This window comes from Diabrotica virgifera, chromosome 6, assembly GCF_917563875.1.
Source record: "Diabrotica virgifera virgifera chromosome 6, PGI_DIABVI_V3a".
NCBI classification, from domain to species: Eukaryota; Metazoa; Arthropoda; class Insecta; order Coleoptera; family Chrysomelidae; genus Diabrotica; species Diabrotica virgifera.
Window position 1 is genome coordinate 11991384 of NC_065448.1, and position 22244 is coordinate 12013627.

At 32.2% G+C, this 22244-nt stretch overlaps 1 protein-coding gene across 5 annotated transcripts in view; it reads right to left on the reverse strand.

The window, feature by feature from the left end:
* LOC114332415 (uncharacterized) overlaps positions 1–22244 on the reverse strand; it is a 434915-nt gene that overhangs the window by 397119 nt on the left and 15552 nt on the right. For 3 of the 5 annotated variants that reach the window (XM_050653300.1, XM_050653303.1, XM_050653299.1), the window contains exon 1: positions 4101–4227. The exons of the other annotated variants lie outside the window; for them this stretch is intronic. In XM_050653300.1, the coding sequence (XP_050509257.1) occupies positions 4101–4212 (112 nt within the window). In that variant the 5' untranslated portion in view covers positions 4213–4227. Of the gene's footprint in view, positions 1–4100; positions 4228–22244 lie in introns of those variants that run through there. 5 annotated transcript variants of the gene reach the window in all.

Sequence of the window (22244 nt, forward strand, 5' to 3'; positions counted from 1 at the left end):
ATACTTGGGAAAACGTCAGGAAAAAAGTTTGAGGATAAAGAGACTTGGTGGTGGTCAAACGAAGTACAAGGAAAAATAAAAGAGAAGAGAAAATTATATAAAAAGTGGCAAGAAACCAGATCCGACACAGATCTTCAAAACTATATGGTGGCGAAAAAGGAAGCGAAAGTAGCAGTAGCAAAAGCCAAAGCAGAAGCGTATTCAAACCTGTATGATCAACTTGATACCAGGGAAGGCGAAACAAAGATATATAAAATAGCCAAACAGAGAGCAAGGAAAGCAAAAGATTTTAATCAGATTAGATGTATCCGAGATGAAAATAATAAAATACTAGTTCACGAAAGGGAAGTCAAAAAGAGATGGAGAAAGTACTTTGACAGCTTATTAAATGAAGAATTTGACAGACAGCCTGTAGAGTCAACGGAGACAGTAGCAGCAATGGTCACCAAAATAACCAACGAGGAAGTGGCTCAAGCGCTTCAAAAAATAAAGAAAGGAAAAGCGGTAGGACCAGATGATATTCCTGGGGAAGTATGGAGAGCATTGGGAGAGACAGGAACAAGGTGGCTAGCAGGTCTATTTAATAGAATTATGGAAGTCGGACAAATGCCAGACGAATGGAGAAGCAGTATACTGGTACCTGTTTACAAAAACAAGGGAGATATACAACAATGTACAAACTACAGGGCTATAAAACTGCTTAGCCACACCATGAAAATATGGGAAAGAGTAATTGACAGACGGATACGTGAAGAGACCGAAATATCCGAGAATCAATTTGGCTTTATGCAGGGTAGATCAACAACAGATGCAATTTTCATTATAAGGCAGTTGATGGAAAAATACAGGAGTAAAGAAACAAACGCTCATATGGTATTCATTGATCTTGAGAAAGCATATGATAGAGTTCCTCGAGAGATTCTGTGGTGGGCACTCAATAAGAAAGGAGTCCCTGGTGAATATGTAAAGATTGTGAGGGATATGTATGAGGGAGTAACGACTAGTGTTAGGACAGGTGTGGGAGAGACTGATAAATTTCATGTGAAAGTAGGATTGCACCAAGGCTCTGTGCTTAGTCCGTATTTATTCTCATTAGTTTTGGACCAGATAACAGCGAAACTACAGGGTAACATTCCATGGTGCTTAATGTATGCTGATGATGTCGTGTTAGTAGGAAATAGTGAAAGAGACTTAGAACAAAAACTGGAACAGTGGAGACAAGCTCTGGAGGAAAAAGGTTTAAAACTTAGTAGGACAAAAACAGAGTATTTGGAATGTTCATTTAAAGATGGAGCTACTACAAATAAAATGGTATCTTTGGATGGTGAAATGATTGTGAAAAGCAATAGTTTTAAGTACCTAGGATCGGTATTACAGAGTAATGGAGAAATAGATGGAGATGCATGCAGTAGAATTAGGGCTGGATGGATGAAGTGGAAAGAAGCGAGTGGTGTGTTGTGTGACAGAAAAATTCCAATGAAGCTGAAGGGAAAATTCTATAAAACAGCCATAAGACCGGCTATGATGTACGGAACTGAATGTTGGGCAGTGAAAAAGAAAGAGGAACAACGAATGCATGTGGCGGAAATGAGAATGCTTAGATGGATGAGTGGAGTGACAAAGAAGGATAAAATTAGAAATGAGTATATTAGGGGAAGTCTAGGTGTGGCACCAATTGATGCCAAAATGAGAGAGTATAGGTTAAGATGGTTCGGTCATGTTCAACGTCGAGACGTTAATCACCCAATACGAAGAATAGCTGAAGTGCAGATTCCTGGAAGGAGTAGGAGAGGAAGACCAAAGAAGACCTGGGGGGAGGCGATAAGGCAGGACATGTTGGTAAAGGGGATTAACATTGATATGACCCAAGACAGAATTGTGTGGAGAAATGCAATTAGGGAAGCCGACCCCGCATAGGGATAAGGCAAAGAGAATGATGACCATTATTTAATCTAAATTGGTAAAATATTAACATTTTGACACATAACAATAATTTTGATGGTAATTTTGAATAAGTACTTTAGTTTTGAATAGTAATGCTGCACATTTTCTCTGTTTTGTTATACTTTTTAGATAACTTGTTGATTAAAGTCATTCTTTATTGACTCTTTATTATTTATTCATTATTTAAAGATGAATATTCGCCATAAACTATTTGTCACAGATAATAAAAAAACACTGAAATGTTTTAACATTTTACCAATTTAGATTAAATAATGGTATTAATTAAAATTAAGTCGCATTTTAATTTTTTCTACTTGGAGCTCTCGCAATTGACATAATTTCAGAATTCAAATTCAAAATTTTATCAGAAAAATCATTTTACCGAAAATTCAAAATATACCACTAAATTTAGCTTTTCATCCTCTTTTCAAATGCAAAATCCATTTTAAAAAAATTTAATATACAGGGTGTTTTTTTGGGTCGGAACATTTTTACAATATTTTTTTAATCCAGACCTGGATTTTTTATAATTGTAAATAAAATAATTGATTGGACACCTAAAAGAATATTCGCGTGTTAAATATAAAATAAATATACAGTGCGGTTAACAAGTTGTAAGTTGTATTTACTTTTTTTTTCTACTTAGAGCTCGCGTAATTCACATAATTTCAGATTTCAAATTCAAAATTTGACCAGAAAAATCATTTTGCCGAAAATTCAACGTATACCACTAAATTTAGTTTTTCATCCTCTTTTCAACTAAAAAATCCATTTTAAAAAAATTTAATGTACAGGGTGTTGTTTTTGGGTCGGAATATTTTTCTAATATTTTTTAATCCGGGTCTGGATTTTTACATTTGTAAATAAATTAATTTATTTTACACCTTAAAGGATATTTCCGTGCCAAATATAAAATAAATATACGGTGTGGTTAAAAAGTTATGAACCAAATAAGAAAATGTCAAAATAGATAAAACACCCAGTATCTCTGTTATTAATGAAGAAAGACCCATTAAGTATGGTATTTTTGAGACCGCCTAAGTGTCCTCTTTCTACAGTTAACGTATGTTACTTTCCCAATGAAACACCCTGTATTATCAGAGAGAATACAAAACTTGTTTTACCGCCGTTATTTCATTATAAAGGAACTCTACCGGGTGGTGAATCGGAAAACGGGCCATAGGAAACTCAATGTAAAATTCTAAACTGTTGAATTCCTGCTTCCCTAATTATGTTACATCAAAAGTCATGAGAAGTTATTTGTAGAGGATTGAAATTTGTATTAAAAACAGAAGTTACAATTGTTCTACGATTTAAACACATTCCAAAATTTTGAAAAATATAATGTATTTACCGCAGTAGGTATGTGTGGGTATGTTAGGCCACACGTTACTATTTAACTGACAGTGAGCACATTATTGACTGAAGAAAATATCTTTATTATTAATATTTTCTCCTTAACTAAGGGTATCTTATCAACTTTATTGTGTTTTAAACAAAAAATGATAAAATAATTAAAAAAATTGACAGTTCTAATTGTTAATATAATAAATTCATTGTCAACAAATGTAATCTTATACACATTATTGTATTGTGTGTGGCCTAGCTTTGGCGTATTACTCTGAAAATTGTATTATATTTTTACAAAATTTTGAATAATTATTGTTCATAGAACAATATTAACAGTTGTTTTCAATAGAGAATTCAATTCTCTACAAATAGTTTCTGATGACTTTTGATGTAAAATAATTAGGGAAGCAGGAATTTAACAGCTTAGAATTTTACATTGAGTTTCCTATGGCCCGCTTTCCAATTCACCACCCGGTATACAAATTTGAGATTAATTAAGAATTAATAGTAACATTATCCCAACACATCGTTACATAAATGGCGCCCAATGTGGATATTACAATGGTTAATTAAATAATTTCAAATATTTCCAAATATAGGTTCCACTTTAGTCAAAATAAAAAAAACATGATTAACAAAATTAAATTTTGTAAATTTCAGTATAAGCCGTGGGACGGGATCTATAGAAGATTCGTAGGGATCTTGAAAATTCTGTTGATTCACCACTTGCTAGTTCATGACAAGTTTGATGAAAACGTATGGGGACAGGGGTACAAAGTCGTAATATACACCAGTTCAAGCTGTACCTCTCTCTATCAGATGCCACTGGCTTGAGGTTACCCGAGAACTGTTCCCATCCGGCCACTGACATGGAGTGTAGTGGGATGCCGAAGCTGAACGAGGTGTACCTTTTACCATAGACTTCTAAGAGGACGAATCGGCACAGTCATTGAAGAGTCAGGCGGGTTATCACCCAGGCAGTATCTGTGGCAGTACGGTTTCAGAAAGAACAGAAGCACGGGTGATGCGGTGATTGAAGTCTTCCGGAATCAGAATCGACCATAAGTGGGCGATCCTACTGCTATTTGATGTCCAGAATGCTTTCAACCCCTTAAAATGGAAAGCCATAAAGAAAGCTTTACGATAGTGAATGTGTCCGGGTTACTTGATGAATTTGGTCTCGGACTATCTGTAAGAGAAAAAAATTCTGGTAGAACAAGGAGTGGTGGTAGACGTGATGGATAGAATGCCGCAGGGGTCCGTTCTATGACATATTATGTCGGGAAATTTTGTGAGTCAACAATACGGAGAGGGAGTAAACCCTTTCACATTATGAACGGCCACCGCCTAATAATTACACTAAACATAAGCTAGCTTCAACAGAAAAGGGTATTGTATCAAGTGTTTAATTATTTAATAAATTGCCTGAGAGTATAAAGCAATAGTTCAAAAATAATTTGAAATTGAATAGGGAAACCACTTATCTGTAGTTTACTTAGAACCTTATATTGTGTCGATACGTATATGTTTGTTCTTGACCTATTGTGTTCAATAATTCTGTTTTAGTTGTCTGTCGCCTTCTAATGATGTAAATGTTTGACAAAAAAAAACAGATTATTCAAAACATCCGATAATTTCGGAAAACATATTCGACTATCTGTAACACTGACCTAGACCTTAATAAATATTTTACAAAAAAAAAGTATCGATCATCTACAAATAACGTTGTAGAACAAACGATTTTTTCAGTTGAACACGTACATGTACACAGTAACTTCATTTAGTTTAGTTTCACGTATGTATTGAACAAAATTAGAAAATAGTGATTGTTGATGCCAAGAATCGAATATATATTTTTCCCGAAGGCCGCTTCCCAAACAAAGCCAATAAATTCATTGTTGCGATCCAAGCTGACACAAAAGTACAAAATGAGATCAAACTTGAGAATAAAGATACACATAGTTTCAAAAGTTATGCATTACCCAAAATATTCGCCATCATTACTATTTTTTATAGTAATAAAATATAAATTATTACTACTTTACTGTCTTCAAACCAGTGTTGCCAATCGGCGGATAATTATCCGATTTGCGTACTTTTTTGAGAGTTGTCGTATCTTCTTCGTATCTTTAAATAAATCGGATATTTGCGGATATTTTTCAGTGTATCTACCATCGACTAAAACTGTCTCATCCATATATTCCCAACACCAACAACACATGAATTTTGTTTGGTTCCACCCAAATTTTTATAAATAGCCTATACTGGATGAATGTTAGTGACATCCGATACTTTTCATCTTTTGACAAAAGGGACATGTGCCGATTCTTTTGTTTAGAATTTAAATGCACAAGTGCATCTACTTAAAGCCTCCTCTACACATCGGCAGACGAGTCTGCGGATGCATCTGCCGATGTATCATCACACGCTGACCACACATCTGCAGGTACACATCTGTAAATCGTTCAGTCTTTGTTAATTCTAGGGCGACGCAATATCTACTTTGAATTTACTGCGAAAAAGAGGTCCGAGGCCAGACAACAGACGATCAAATTACCCCATCTACACATCTGGGGATGCATACGCAGATGCCGTCCACGGACACGTCTGCCGATGTGTAGAGGAGGCATAAGGCATACTAATCCAATTCAAATTTCAAAAACCGTCTGCCGTCCGATGTGATTTATGAGTTTTTAGTGTTTAGTCTTTAAACTTATGAAAGTTAATTCACGCACGAATTTGTTTTATTTTCATTTTATGTAGTGCAGTGCTTAAGTAAAAGTCTCGTCTGTTGAAATAAGTTTTGGTTTGTGAAAATACTTTTTTATAATGGATAAATGGTTAATAAAAAACGTTAAGGTGGGTAAGGTACTATGCAGAAAAGAACTTTCCGGCACAGAAACGTCACTTTTCTGCACACTACTGTCAGTTATTCTGTGATAAAATGTTAAGTTTGTTAACATAAAATTGTGCATAAAAATGCATTTGGAATAGTGGTTGTAGAAAAATCTACTAATTTGAAACTAGTAATATCTAAATATCTACTAATGAACTCAAAAGTCCTTCAAATTTTTTGCCTATAAAAATTATTTAGTCGAGCATTAACGTTGAACGCACCACGGGTATTATGGATAATAACTTTGATACCTTAATATCTACAAGACTGTCAAATACATTTCTATTGTTTTAGTTGTAATAATTCTTTGTTGTTAAAAGAGCGTAGGCGCAAAATTTCGGACCAATAATCTTTAAACGTACCTATTCCCTTAGTCCCTTAGAATAAACAAAATGTTTCTTTTGAATGAGATATTTGAAATTAAAAATCACACTCAATATTCTCTTTTCCTTTTACCCCTGTAACATATTTGAATAAAAATTATAGAAGTCTTCAGGGACTTTCGGCCCTCGGTAATAATGTAATCTTTCATTCTGCGTTTAAATTTTTAAATAATACTTATTAGCTTTCTCAGGACTCGAAAAAAATAATGCATTTTAAAAGCATTGCCCAGAAATTTTGCGCCTATGCAATTAATGTAGCTGTAGTTTATTTTGTATTGATTTATTTATTATTTATTTTCCAGTACCTAGTTTTAGGTAGTTATTACGTTTTAATAAAATAATATTTAAGTGTTTTTTTTTTACTTAAATAACTATAATAAATTAATAGAACGATCCAAATAATGAAATATTTAGATTTATTTATTTATTTGAATTTAACACTTACGATAATACAAAATATGAATAATATAATAATAGTAAGTAAATAGTATTTACATACATGAATTAGATAATAATCAGCTAGGATACGAGATTTTTATCTATAAACGAAAATTTTTAAAGTAGATTAAAGGGCCGGTTGTTTGAACGCTAATCAGAAATGGAATCAACTGATCATTATCAAATATTTAATTACTGTCAATGTCAACTTTGATTGGGTTGCTGAAAACATAATTGATTACAATTATTAGATTAATTGATTAATTAATCAATTATGTTAATAATTGTTACGTTAATTGATAATTAATAATTAATTAATCAATCAATTATGTTAATTATCATAATGATAATTGATTACAATCAACTGATTGGCGTACGAACAACGGATATTGTTATTTGATGGTTGTTAAGGGGACTAAAAGAATAACATTGGCAACATTGATTTTAATAACAGAAAAATTTTTAACCTAGCGTAACTTTTCGTGACAAATCGGATATTTTTCTAGCGATCATCGAATAATCTAGAGACATGCGATTGGCAACACTGCTTCAAACTCTGGCACAAAGGTGCAAAGATCAAGAAGCAGATCTTTTTTTGTCTATTTTATAGATTTTGAAAGGGCGTTCGACTGAGTGCAGCACAGGACCTTGATAGAAAGGTTGAATGACATCGGAATCGACCAAAGAAATTCTCAAATTATAGAAGCTATTTATTGGAATCAATTGCGAGTGTATTGTAATAACAAGCTGTTGAAGCACCATAAATACCCGAAATACCTTGGGGTGACTCTAGACAGAACGCTCACATTCAGACAACACCTGACGAAAACAGCAGCAAAATTGAAAACACGCAACAATATAATACAGAAACTCTGCGGCACTACATGGAGGTCCACAGCATCAACTTTAAGATCCTCTGCTCTTGGCCTGATATATCCGGTGGCAGAATACTGTGCACCAGTGTGGCTAAATAGCAGGCATACCCACCTGGTCGACACTCAACTAAGCCGTGCTATGCGTATGATAACAGGCACAATTAAGCCCACCCCTACAATGTCGCTACCTACCCTTAGTAATATAGCACCACCCAATCTACGCCGCGAACATGCATCGGTTAAAGAATATAACAAAATAATGGACTGTCGCCAGTTTCTAGTCCACAACGACATCCCGATATTCTTGGAAACCGTCTCCGATCCAGGTTACCCCCTCTACAATCTGCTCAAGTGCTGCAGCAATCCAACTTTGACTTAAATACCCGATGAAGAGAAGATTGGGAAAGTAAGACAGATCCGCATTACTATAGTCTACCGAAAATCATAGAAAAACCTGGCGAATTTGAACGTCCCCGTAAGATTTGGGCAGCCGTTAATCGAATTCGAACAAACTGTGAAAGATGCGCCGACTCCCTCTACAGATGGGGTAAACTTCCCTCGCCTTCTTGTGACTGCGGCGCTGCAAGACAGACGATCAGTCACATTGTTCAGGACTGCCCACGCAGAGCATGCACAAGCGACCCTATAGACTTTGTAATGGCAACCGAAGGGTCAATCGAATATATAAAAAAACTGGACATCTGTTTGTGATGCATTGTATAATGCATAAATCTAAATATACAGTGAGCACGTAAAGGTTGAAATAAATTCATGTTCTCCAGAATAGACGGTTTTGGAAAAAAATCCCGGAACAGGTCAATTTTTATTTTTAAATTACGACTTTTTGGCATATATATCATGCTTGTGACGTCACCCGTCTGGGCGTGATGACGTCATCGATGATTTTTTATGAATTTTCTTTTTCGTGGTGACCTCTTAAAGCGAACTCGAAAGTTCCACAAAACATTTGTAGTTTTTTTAAACATTAAAAAAAAATATTCTTAAAAATTTTAATTTCTTAAAAAAATTTTTAAGATACTAATCTTCATTGTCAATTAATAAATTAAACTTAAGAAATAATCAAAATATTATTTACACCCACGATCATGATGCCCTAAAAGTTTCAATTATAATTACAAAAACTTTTTAACAGAAAATATACATAATAAAAGCGACATACCAGCACGTAAAGAAACTCAACCTCGTGCCCGGCACAGAGATTCTCATTTTAAGGTATACTAATAGTCCAATATAGCTCTTTCTATGTCACTTACATGGAATGCTCGTAAAATTTTTCTCTCTTTAGTCGTGCCAGTCCTCTGACTTTGGCACGAAGGAGATTCTCCTGTCGAATAATCTCCGCTGTCGGCAGGGATTGTATTACGCCCATAGTTGCCATATTTTATATAATTTATGAAGATCAAAAGAAATACACACAAAAAAATTAACAGGAATTAAAAAGTTTTGAAGTTAAAAAATATGTTTCTGCATAGTTAGCAAGGTAGTGCCATGGCTCTATGGCACTACCTCACGGGCCGCCACTGCTGCAACCTAAAACATACAGTCCACACACACAACTAAACAATTTCAATAACAATTCTGTACTAGCTCTTTCGGGCTAATGAAAAACAAATCTATCAATAATATCTAATTATTGGAGTACCTTGAAAGAATGCACAAGTGACAAATTGATGTATAAAATTAGCATAGATCAGTGTTTCGCAAATGATCGCCTCTTGGATTGTAATTAAAACAACAACGACGCCGGATGGATAATCTCATTACCGAGCTATCGGATTACCGATATTCAATTTCGAATTACATTAATTTTAATTTCTGTAATTAAAAGATTTGTTGGTCGATTGCTCTTCTCTTTGGGTCGTAATTTGTTGGTGCCAAAGCGGAAAGGGACATTAATTAAACTATACAGGGTGCGGCATTAATGCGAGGAAGTCCAATTACTCGTTTGTCGAGATACAGAAACAATTTATTTATATACTGAATTCGCTCTACCGAGATTCACTTCGACACATTCGGAATAGGAAACATACAACACAAAAATTCCTACCTCACACTATTAACTGCTAAAATCAACTTAATCTTTCATTAAAAAAAGAACAATTATTAGAAATAGTGGGAGTGTCTACTAATCTCATAAAATTTTGTGGAGTTTATTTCTACAAAATATTTTTAATTTGTACAATACATAGTTTTCTCATTTGTTATCAATACATTATAATGGTGTAAATAAATAATTAATGTTTGGCGTAATGTTTATGTTATTTTCCTGTCTGTTTACTATTTTTCTACTTTTCTTTTTTTACTTTTCTACTAATTTTCATCATGATATTGGCTATGAGCAAGTGCGTTGGTTGTGTAGTAATTTCCAGTCACTTCTGACAACTGAACTTCCCAAAAAAGAAATTACTAACGTCAGTGTCAAAGCGAATCTCGATAGAGCGAATTCAGTATAGTATTTTTATTACAAAAGCAAGATTACGTAGGTCAAAATTTTTGACGTATGAGCACTGTCAAAACATTAGAATGTGACTTTTCATCATGGCCACGTTTATGTCATTACTTCTCAGAGATATTTTTCTTTGTTTTTGTTTACTATAAAAATAATATCTATAATTATTTATTCTAATTAATGATGTCAATTGATTTTCATTACTTGTCGAAATTTATTAATTAGCAACAATATTATCATAGTGTAGGTATAATCATTAAAATAGATTATCTCACAGCTCACAATTCACCGCAACCAGCAACACTGAACTGTCATTTGCGTATGAATGTATGAGTACTTAGTGTACCAATGTCTAAAATATTTAACTAAAATGATTAGTTTTTGGAATATTAAACTTAAATAATTGATTTAGAAAATTTATATCATTGATAATAATAAATGTTTTTGGATATTTAATTAATATAATTCTAAAATTCTCAATGTAATCGCGATTACGTTTTTTTTTTATTAAAATACCACGTGGACGCTTATACAAGATCGGGCAGTTTCGTGTTGGTGTCGTATTTTAGCTGTGCTACACAAATTTCAATCCTAGAGTTGATGTTATGGAATATCATTATTTTCGTTAACATTAACAAATATTTTCTCATATGATTAATATATTTCGGCAATTATTGATGAAATCAGATTGACATCATTAATTAGAATAAAGAATTATAGATATGCTTTTTCTCATGAGGATCTTTCAGTGCGTCAGTTTTTCGATTTCTGTCGAACGCATTAAACTGCATGTGACAGAACAAAACGCACGTCGGTGATTACATTTCGTCGGTGACATTTATAACATTTATTCTAGTTGTCAATAGATGGCGCTATAATCGAAAAAAATTATTTACGAAATATATAATATATCTACGAATATAATCTGTTCAGACAGATAGATAGATAAAGTTTGCTTCATGCAAACGCTAGATGACGCTAGTCACCTACCCTATTTGTTGCAGTTGCAATGTGTGGGAAAAGCTCTCGGTGCTGGTCAGTTAGGATATGGAGAACAAGCCTGCGCTCTCTCCGATGAGATTCCAATAAGAATCGAAAATCGCGATTCAGAGAGCTGGATTGCAATCCGTATTCTAATTGAAAAGTAAGATTGTTTTGCCTTCGCATTGCAACTGAATAATAAAAATGGTATACATTTTTATTTTATAATCTGTTCAATTTATAAGACTATACAAATCAAAGAAAATACCATTTTATAAATGCAATAAACACAATTGATTTGATTTTATGCCAAATTGCAAATAAAATGTGACAACTGTCAGATTTAACTAAAATGACATGTCACTAAAATGTATATTATCACGGACTTACCTTTTTTTCTATCATCTGTGACGCACTGAAAAATGTTCATGAAAAGAAGCATATTATTTTTATAGTAAACAAAAACAAAGAAAACTATCTGACAAGTAATGACATTAACGTGGCCATGATGAAAAGTCACATTCTAATGTTTTGACAGTGCTTTTATGTCAGAAATTTTGGCCTACGTAATCTTGCTTTTGTAGTAAAAATACTATAGATAAAAGTTATGGCATAGACAGGACCCTAATTTAAAAATATTTTCAAATATATAGGGTCATTTAATGAAACACCCTGTATATTTTTACAGGGTGTGACATTAAATAATGCGTTAGTCAGATGGCTCTACTCGAGTTACTTGGGAACACAAAAAGAATGCAGAAAATTGCTCCATGGGAAGCCGAGAAAATCCTTTTTTTTAACGTATACCGATTTTGAACTTTGAAATTACATTTTCTCCAACCTAAGTTTTGATTGGAATTTTGCTATTTTTGGCAATTTTTACTCGTTATATCGATAGTTTTTATTATAATAATATATGTTATGAGTATTTTAAAGATATGAAAATTGGTGTGGAGAAAGAGGACAAAAATAAAAAGGTGATGGTTTGAAAATTATGATCCTATTGTTTATAGACCTGGAAGGATCTGTTTTTAGGTGGATGTGAGAGGTGGCATTCGGATTTTTGCGGATAAAAATAGGTGATAACTTCGCAATAATAACTGGCTTATGCTCCTTCTCAAATATGCCCGGAACATTAATAAAAAAAATAAAATATTTAAAAATTTCAAAAAATTTCGTTTTTTTTTCTACTTTCTTTGCTTGTAACTTTAAAGCGATTCATTTTGGAACGAAGTCGTATAGGAATAAAACAAAGATAATTAAATTTTATATCAGATACGATTGGTTAAAAATGTCTTAATTTAACACCCATGCTGCAAAATAGCAATAAAGATAAAATAAGGGGGCAAAACAAACCTGTCCTTATTCAATGTTTTTCCATCACTTAGGTTACACTTGGAACTTTCCTAAATCGCTTAGAAAATTTTTGTAATGTGCTAAAACTGTCCCCCAATTTTTATTAAAATTGACTTAATAGATTTTGCATAATAATTTTTCCATAATAATTTTGCAATCTATACTTTTTTAAAAAAATTAAAATTTTTTAAAATCTTGCACAACAAAAACTAGAACATAAAAGATTTGTCAATTTTCTTACATATAAAGAAGCACTGCACCTATCTAATGCACTTTACAGAATTGAAATCGGATTTTTTAAGCAGCCTCAGCAATGTTTTAAAGTTATAAACAATTTTTTGGCTTATAAACAAATTAGTGCGGTGTCCAGGGGGGGGGGTGCTACGGGCTCCTTTATTTAGATGGACTTACGCAAGTTTTTTTATGTATTTTGACCCGTAGAACACGAATTTTTTGGGTAACAGTTGATCCGGATGTCGATAAGATTGTTATAAACAAAGAACTTGAGGAATTACATAACATCGATTTTTCGCAAAATAAAACATTTTTTTGTATTTCTTGGGTAATTCTAAGCAAAGAAAAAGTTGTTTCGTAGGATGCATAGTTTTTGAGATAAACGGGGTGGAAAATTCAAAAAATCGAAAAATTGCAATTTTTGAACGAGAATAACTTTTGATTAAAAAATAAAATAGCAATTCTGCTGACAGCATTTGAAAGTTTAAGTCAAATTATACCGGTTTTAATTACTTGCATTGCTAAAAATTAATTTTTTTTATTATTAAACAAAGCTATTTGTTTATAAGCCAAAAAATTGTTTATAATTTTAAAACATTGCTGAGGCTCCTTAAATAATCCGATTTTAATTCTGTAAAGTGTATTAGATAGGTAGAACACCTCTTTATATGTAAACAAATTAGCCAACTTCTAAATTCTAAATGGTCTACTTTTTGTTCAGAAAGATTTTAAAAAATTTGAACTTTTTTAAAAACATTTACATTGCAAATTTATTATGCGAAATCTATTAGGTCGATTTTAATGAAATTTGGTAGACCATTTAAGTAAGTTATAAGAATTTTCTAAGCGAATTGCTAAGGTTCTAAGTGCCACCAAAGTGGTTAAGGAACATTGAATAACAACAGGCGTATTTAACCCCCTTATTTTCGGAATGGGACGTTTCATCGCCGCCGTTTCGATGCCGCCGGTTCATCGCCAGTCCATTTCATCGCCGGCCGTTTCATCGCCGGCCGTTTCATCGCCGGCCGTTTCATCGCCAGTTAGTCAGTTGATCTTGTATTATGGGAGATGGCACGACACGACGTTAAATTCAGTTCAAAACTTATGACAAATAAATAGATAAAAAATATTATTATATTAATTTACTGTTCTATTTCTACTTCCCCTAAATTTGATACTAAACAGTATTAAATTTGTAGTGTTAAATTATATTTTATATTATAAAAGTTTAAAAGTCTATTAAAAGATTAAGTATGGCAACGGAAATGGTCATATCTCGCATTTATAAATATTAATACTAAATACGCAATTAATACTAAAAATAAATAATTAATGTAACTGTCGAAAATTGGTCGAAAATTAGGAAATATATCAGTTAGCGATTAACTGACTGGCGATGAACCGGCGGCATCGAAACGGCCGGCAATGAATCGGCCGGCGATGAACTGGCGGTATCGGAACGGCGGCGATGAACTGGCGGCGATGAAACGTCCTAGACCCCTCATTTTGTATTTATTGCTATATTACAGAAAAGGTAATACCTTAAGACATTTTTGACCAGTCGTATATCATACAAAATTCAATTATCTTTATTTTATTTCTTTACGACTTTGTTCCAAAACGAACCGTTTTAAAGTTATAAGCAAAGAAAGTAGAAAAAAATCGATGTTTTTCGAAATTTTTATATATTTTAATTTTTTTATTAATGTTCCGGGCATATTTCAGGAGCATAAGTCAATTATTATTACTAAAGGTGTCACCTAACTTTATCTGCGAAAATCGGAATGCCACCTCTCACATCCAAAAATACACGTTTTTTACAGATTAGTCCTGGTCTATTATATCTTTGCGTAAATGCCGGTTAACTTTGACCGGTTGTATCTCAGGAACCACTCATTACAATTAAACGCTTTTTCTTTTAAAAGAAGCGTCCTGCCGTTTTTTTTCCAATACCGTTTTCATGATTTAATTTAATATTTCCCGAGATATGCTATTTGTTTATAAGCCAAAAAATTGTTTATAATTTTAAAATATTCCTGAGGCCGCTTAAATAGCCCAATTTCAATTCTGTAAAGTACATTAGATAGGTACAGTGTCTTTTTATACAAAAATCATATATATTCTTATGTATCATAATTACTGTGTTTATTATAGCGACCGTAAATTTTTAATTAACAATTCAATTGTTGCTTAACTGTTCATTCAATATATTACCAAGTTATTTAATCATTGATAAACAATTACTTAGCTACAATTTTAGTTGAAAATTAAAGATTTTGTTGGAAAAACCCGCATTTTCCGGGGAAAATTTTCGCCGAAATAAATCGGGAAAAACACGTCTCTATGCAGAATTTAATTACGGTGAATTTTTATTTGGGTGTTTTTGGTGTAAAGTTAAACTCTTTGGAGTTGTAGAGCAAAAATTGAAAAAAAAACACATAAGATTCGAGTTTGGGAAAATAACTTTTCCCAAAACTGGCCTATTCTCTGATAATCTGCCCAGACTATTCGTTCTTATGATTTTTAGAGGTTGACTGGCATTTTCGTCTCTGATGACTGGACTAATACTTAGAAAACTTAATAGGATTGATTACAAGTGCCGTTTCACCGACTATATTAAGGCTAGCTCTAGCTTAATATAAAGGCCCGCTTAAAGTAAATATTTTCGCTGCACCGTATGTCAAACTCGATTTAAACCTCACTTAATTTAAGCCGCCAAATTCGGCGGCTTAAGAAAACTTATAACCCAGTAAATGAACGGGAAATTCGGCGATACCGTGTAATTTTCAGGAGCAACTCCGAATTAGGGAATCCAACGATCTGTCAAACAATTCCAATATGTCTGGCGGCTGGCATGCAATACATTGAAGGCATATGATAGTATAGTGTTATTTTAGTATTTTAAAGTAATTTTCGTATTTTATGTCCGTGTAAATATCGCTAAATACTTCTGTGACATAGTAAAAAATATTGCTTACGTCAATAAACTTTAATAAGTAGTTACAAAGTTTTAACTAAGTAATTTGGCAGATTGAAGAAAGCTAGGTCAACAAATTTTATGTTTTATAAGTTTAATAAAAAATAATATTGGGGCATTCCTAAAAAAGATTTTAAATAAAATCATCGGGGTAATATATATTTTATTATTTTAGGTACCTAGTAATACCACATTGTATCTTAAATTTGAAATTTTAATTTAAATAAAGTATCCAATCAAATCGCTTGTGTGCAGTGTTGCCAGAGAAATTTTTGTAAATGCACCGGAATGACTGGAATAGTGACACAAAGTACTAAACCAATACATTTTGTACAAAAACTTAAAAAAACGTCCTTTATTATTATTTGAAGCAAATTTCTTATGTCACAAAATTTTAGGGTTTTACTTTAGGAGACTTTAGTATCAAAAGTTTGGTTGTTAATTGTATCAACTTGGTACAATTGTAACAACTCTGGCAACGCTGAATTGCCTGCCATACGTCCTGTAATTAAAAATCACGTGGTTTGGATTGCCTAATTGCATGAAAATTTGGATTTAGGTTCTACTTACCCTCCACTTCAAAGTTGAAATTGTGCTGTTGGTTGCTTTTACTTGGGGGGTGACAGTCACCCCTTCTCGAGGGTGAAAAAACATATGTTTTTTTAAGCAACTTTTGTTCTATAAAGTTTTTTATGTAAGTCAATACTTTTCGAGTTATTTGCCATTGAAAATGTTGATTTTTCGACAAAAAAAACTACGTTTTCAGACGGTCTTTCGCAAATAACTCAAACAGTAAATATTTTATTGAAAAGAATATCGTTAGCAAAAGTTTAGCTTATAAAAAACAGTAAAGTCTATCAATCAAATAAAAACAAAGTTGAAGCTCATGAAAAATACGTTCTTATTCGTCTAATTCCAAATCGAATATTTCAAGGTGAAATCACCGAAAAATTAAGCACTTTCGGGAAAACCCCATTCAAACTTTTTTAAAGTGTTTATAAAAAGCTTTGTTTTAATTGTTAACAAAAGTTTTGGCAATAAAAATAAGCGAGTTACGCTCAAAATAAAGCTGGCCCTCTTTTTTTGTACAAAATCAAGAAAATCTCGCCGTGTTTAGCTCCCCAAATGAAATTATTCGCTACCGCTTTACAAACAATTTACTTACCTATCTATTTTTTATATGATCTGTCAGTCTCACCGGTTTAAAGTGTTTATTATTGAAAGTGTTATAATTGAGAAAGCTTGAATGGGTTACTAATCACTAGTGTATGCAAATTTTGAACAGCCATATCTTAACCAATTTTTGTCTTACGGAGAAACAAAATGAAACTAGCATATTTATAATAGCAAAACCTACATTTTTTACTGTTTAAGATTTTTCCTATCACTAATACTTTTTAAGTTATTTTGAAAAAATGAAATTTTTCTAAAATTTTCAGAAATTTTTTTTTTACTATAAAACCAAATGTTTTCAAAAATAAGCACTTCAAACCAATCAAACTTACAGATCATATAAACAATACACATACAGTTAAAATAGAGGGTGAAGCCAAACGATTAATTTCATTTAGGGTGCTAAATAGAGGGAGGTTTTTCACGATTTTTTTTTACAAAAAAAAAGGGGCCAACTTTTTTTTTCAGTGTAACTCGTTTATTTTTGATGCTGTAAACTTTTGTAAAAAACAAATAATAAGCTTTTTTTCGATACTTTAAAAATGTTAATAAGGTTTTCCCGAAAAACGCTTCTTTCTTCGGTGATTTCGCGTTGAATTATTCGATTTGGAATTAGACGAATAAGAACGTATTTTTCATGAGCTACAACTTTGCTTCTACTCAATTTGTAGACTTTACTGGTACGCCATTTTTTTCGTTTTTTTATAGGCTACACTTTTGCTAAAAATATTTTTTTCGATAAAATATTTACTTATTAAGTTATTTGGGAAAAACGGTCTGAAAACGTAGTATTTTTGTCGAAAAATCAACATTTTAAATCGCGAATAACTCGAAAAGTATTGACTTACGTAAAAAACTTTAGAGAACAAAAAGTGCTTAAAATAAGTCAATTTATCCATTTCCGGCCTTATTTTAAACACGCGTTTGTCACCCCCGAGAAGGGGTAAATGTCCCCCCCCCCCCAAGTAAAGCAACCAACTGCACAAATTCAACTTTGAAATGGAGGGTAAGTAGAACCTAAATCCAAATTTTTATGCAATTCGGAGTTGCCCCTAGAAATTACACTCCAAAACGGTCATTTATTTGGCTATTAAATTAAGTGAAGTTTGGGTCTTTTAAAATCGAGTTTGACATACGGTGAAACGAAAATATTTACTTTAAGCGGGTCTTAATCTTAAGCTGCCCTTAATATAGTCGGTGCAAACGGCCCTAAGAGATTTTCCTTTTGTGAATGTATGTCGAGACTGCGGTGCTTCCCATCCCAATATTCAGAAATGGTATACAATAATTGTGTTATGTCTGTCTTGTATTACTTTTCCTAGTGTTTTTGAAGTATCCAAAAATTTTTAAGCCAACCTTACTATCGCAACGAAAGCATGTTTATTTGTTTTTCAAGAAAAACTAGTGTAATTTGGTATCGTATCGTGTAGTCGACCTTGAGTGTCCGTGTAAACAGATGACACACTTTGTGAAATGTCGCTTAAATGCGTGTTAACATTGTTTATTGTGGAATAATTTGATGATTTTACTAGAACAAGTTCACCCTGCGACATTTTTGTTCAGTTACATTTTCATAAACAGAAAAATCCCCAATAAGGCAGTCACTGAAGTTTTCACCTCCGATTTCATTGAACCTTCATCGGTTTTCATGAAAATTGGTGAGTAGTTAGCAGATACCACAAGGAACAAATTTGACATGATGAGAACTTGCGCTTTTACTCTGGGAGTGGATGCCACCCTTTTCTCGGGGGTAAAAATAATTTTAATAAAAATAATACCCTAAAAGTCAATAGAGGAACAAATTCTAAGCAAAATTTGTTATATAAAGTTATTAATATAAATCAATACTTTTTGAGTTATTAAAGATCAAAAATTGTATTTTTTTCTAAAAAAAATGCATGTTTTAAAGCTGTTTTTCGCGTATGACTAAAAACTATAAGCTTTTACAAAGAAGTAATTATTACCAAAATTAAAAACAATAAAAAATTTAATACAGTCGGAAAAATGAAATAATACGATAATACGATGAACGATCACATCAATCACTTATTTTGTATTTGCTGTCTTTTTCTATAACCAACGTTGGTTATTTATACGCCGTGAGCTCGTACGTAGAGGGGATATTTACAAATTCGCGAGCGCCAGTAGTGGCAAGTCTGTAAACGTTTACCGGAAATTTGACATAAATGTTAAAGTGATTAATTTAAAATTAAAATTAAAAACATTAATTATAAAAAATATTAGTTGGTCAAAGCTGTGGTATATATTTTTACCTTAAATAAACTTACGTTTTAAATGCTGAATTTAAGTTTTTTTAATGTTCTGTAATATGTAATTATAAATTAATCTGCGCCATCTACACGATAATTGTGAAAGTATCCGAAGTAAGAAATTCATATTTTATCAATAGAACGTCAAAATGATTAGCAAAATCTTAAAAAAATCGATTACAATTTAATTACTTTTTTGCGTTGTATTAAGCGATAACAATTAAATAATAAATTTAGAAATTACCAGTGAAAGTTGAATTAGTAATCCGCCAGGAGCGACACCAGTGAAGCTCAGAGCGTATAGAAAATACAGCAAATAGGGCTTTTCATTCACAGTCATTTGTTTCGAGCTTCTGTCATGTGTCACATAATATTAATATATCTACGTCATACGTTATTGGTATTGCCAATTATACAAACCAAAGACGTATGACGTAGATATATTAATATTATGTGACACATGACAGAAGCTCGAAACAAATGACAATCGATGAAAAGCCCTATAGGTACAAAATAAGTGATTGATGTAATCGTTCATGGGTATAGGGCTTTTCATCGATTGTCATTTGTTTCGAGCTTCTGTCATGTGTCACATAATATTAATATATCTACGCCATACGTCTTTGGTTTGTATCATTGGTATATAGCATAACGTATGACGTAGATATATTAAAATTATGTGACACATGACAGAAGCTCGAAACAAATGACTGTGAATGAAAAGCCCTATTCTTTCATTTTTCCGACTGTACACTCCTTACTTAAAAATCTGAACTAATGTTAATTCAAAGTGAGTTATGGGTAATTGAATGTATATTTTTTTCGACGAGTACTCAAATCTAAGTATTCAAGCTTAAATAACGGGAAAACGATGCATTTTATAAAATATATCTTCTAAGCACTTGTCAAAGTCCTTCGGAATACCTATCAAATGAGCTCCAGAAGAAGTTATTTGCATCAAAGTTAAGCAAGTTATGATGAAAATAAGAGAACCCTTTCGAATTGTTTTAGGAAAAAGTGAAAAATAAAATATATATGCCAGTTCCACAAAAATTAAAATTTATAATAATCTCTTTATATATCACAATAATTTCTTTATATTAGCATAAGTAATTATTTCAACAATTTTGACCGGTTTAGAACGCATAATTTTGAAAAAAGATATCATCATCCAGCCTCAAAAGTCCACTGCTGAACATAGGCCTCCTCCCCTCGTTTCCAACCACGTCTATCCTGCGCCGCTCTCATCCAGTTTTTATTTACCTTTCTTAAATCGTCAGTCCATCTTGTAGGCGGTCGACCGACGCTCTTGTCTTCTCTTGGCCTCCATTCCAATAACCTCTTCGTCCATCGCCCATATGTCGTTCTGGCTATGTGCCCTGCCCATATCCACTTCAACCTGGCTATCCTTTCGATGACGTCAGTCAACTTTGTTCTTCTCCTAATTTCTTCGTTTCGAAAAAAGATTGTAATTTAAAAAAATAAGAATTTTTAAAATCATCGTAATTCTCACATTATTCCACATTATTATTAACTCCAAAAATACTCAATATAGGTAATAAATTATATACAACCAAATTTTAGTTTTTTCTATATCAAATATTTTACCTTTTTTACTATTTCTGTAGGGTAAAAATAACCGAGATAGAAACGTTTAAAGCTTAAATTTTGCTGCGATAATCATGCAACCCGGGCCATTTAACCTTTTATTTTTAAAAAAGAATGTTTGTGTACTTTGTAAGCACGTAAGAAGTTATACTTCTATTATATGATTTAAACGAAATTAATATACTTTTTATTTATATTTTATTTAAATATTAAACTAATTTATACTTACTACTTCTCAAACGTTTTTATTAAAACAGTGCCTAAAATTAAAATAATAAAAGAATAAAACACACACAAACACATTAAAAATGCCACAAATGATTTCTGAATATTAATTGTCGGAAGTTTTTTTAACTAAATACGGATTTTCTGAAAATAAAATTATATAATAAATATACTTACAATCATAAAATGTATAAAAAATAAAAAAATAAAAGTTTTTATTGTGATTCGAACCAGCTATCAGCGCGGTTGGTATATTGGGGTTCATTCGCCTTAAACGCTTCGCCACGGAGGCAATGTGTTATTATGTGCGAAGATTGACTAACTAAACGGATTAAGCTTTTGACACTTTTGAATTAAATTAAATTATTTTGATTTTGAATTGAAATGATTTAGAATTGAAAAAATACAACAAAACATAGAGTAAGAAAACAATATATTAGGTGAACATTGATAGAAATTTTGATGGTAATCAAATTATGTAAATAAAAGTATTACATACTATGTATTTTGGTAGGTTCAAATAGGTAGGTACCTATGATACATTTACAATTATTACGTACCTGTTGCTTTTAAAAACTATTTAAATGTCACTACAATTATAAACTTTTTTGTTTCTGTCCTCACAACAATAAAACTAATATATTATACATTTGTTTACCTTCATATTGAACAATTATTTACTATTGACAGATCATTTCAACACCCAATCAGAGCCCGTATAACGACTAATACCATACTGTCGGTGTGCGCATGCGCGCAGATCAATATAAATTCACCCTCAATCTCAAACGCGCCTAAAGAAGTATTACTTCAAAAATTAAGGTGTTTAAAAGATTAAATTGAACGTGGTTTAATAGCCCTTGGAATTATCTTGCAACTAGTTTTTAGGTGACCCTGATATCGTAAAAATTAACGAAGTTATTAAAAAAAACAAACATTTTTTGGAAAAATTTTTAAAAGAAATTTTGAAAAATTTTTGGAGCATAAATTTTAATGCTATCGACTCGTTCGGGTGCTCATTTGATAGATATTTATAAGTACTCTGACAAATGTTTAATAAGTTT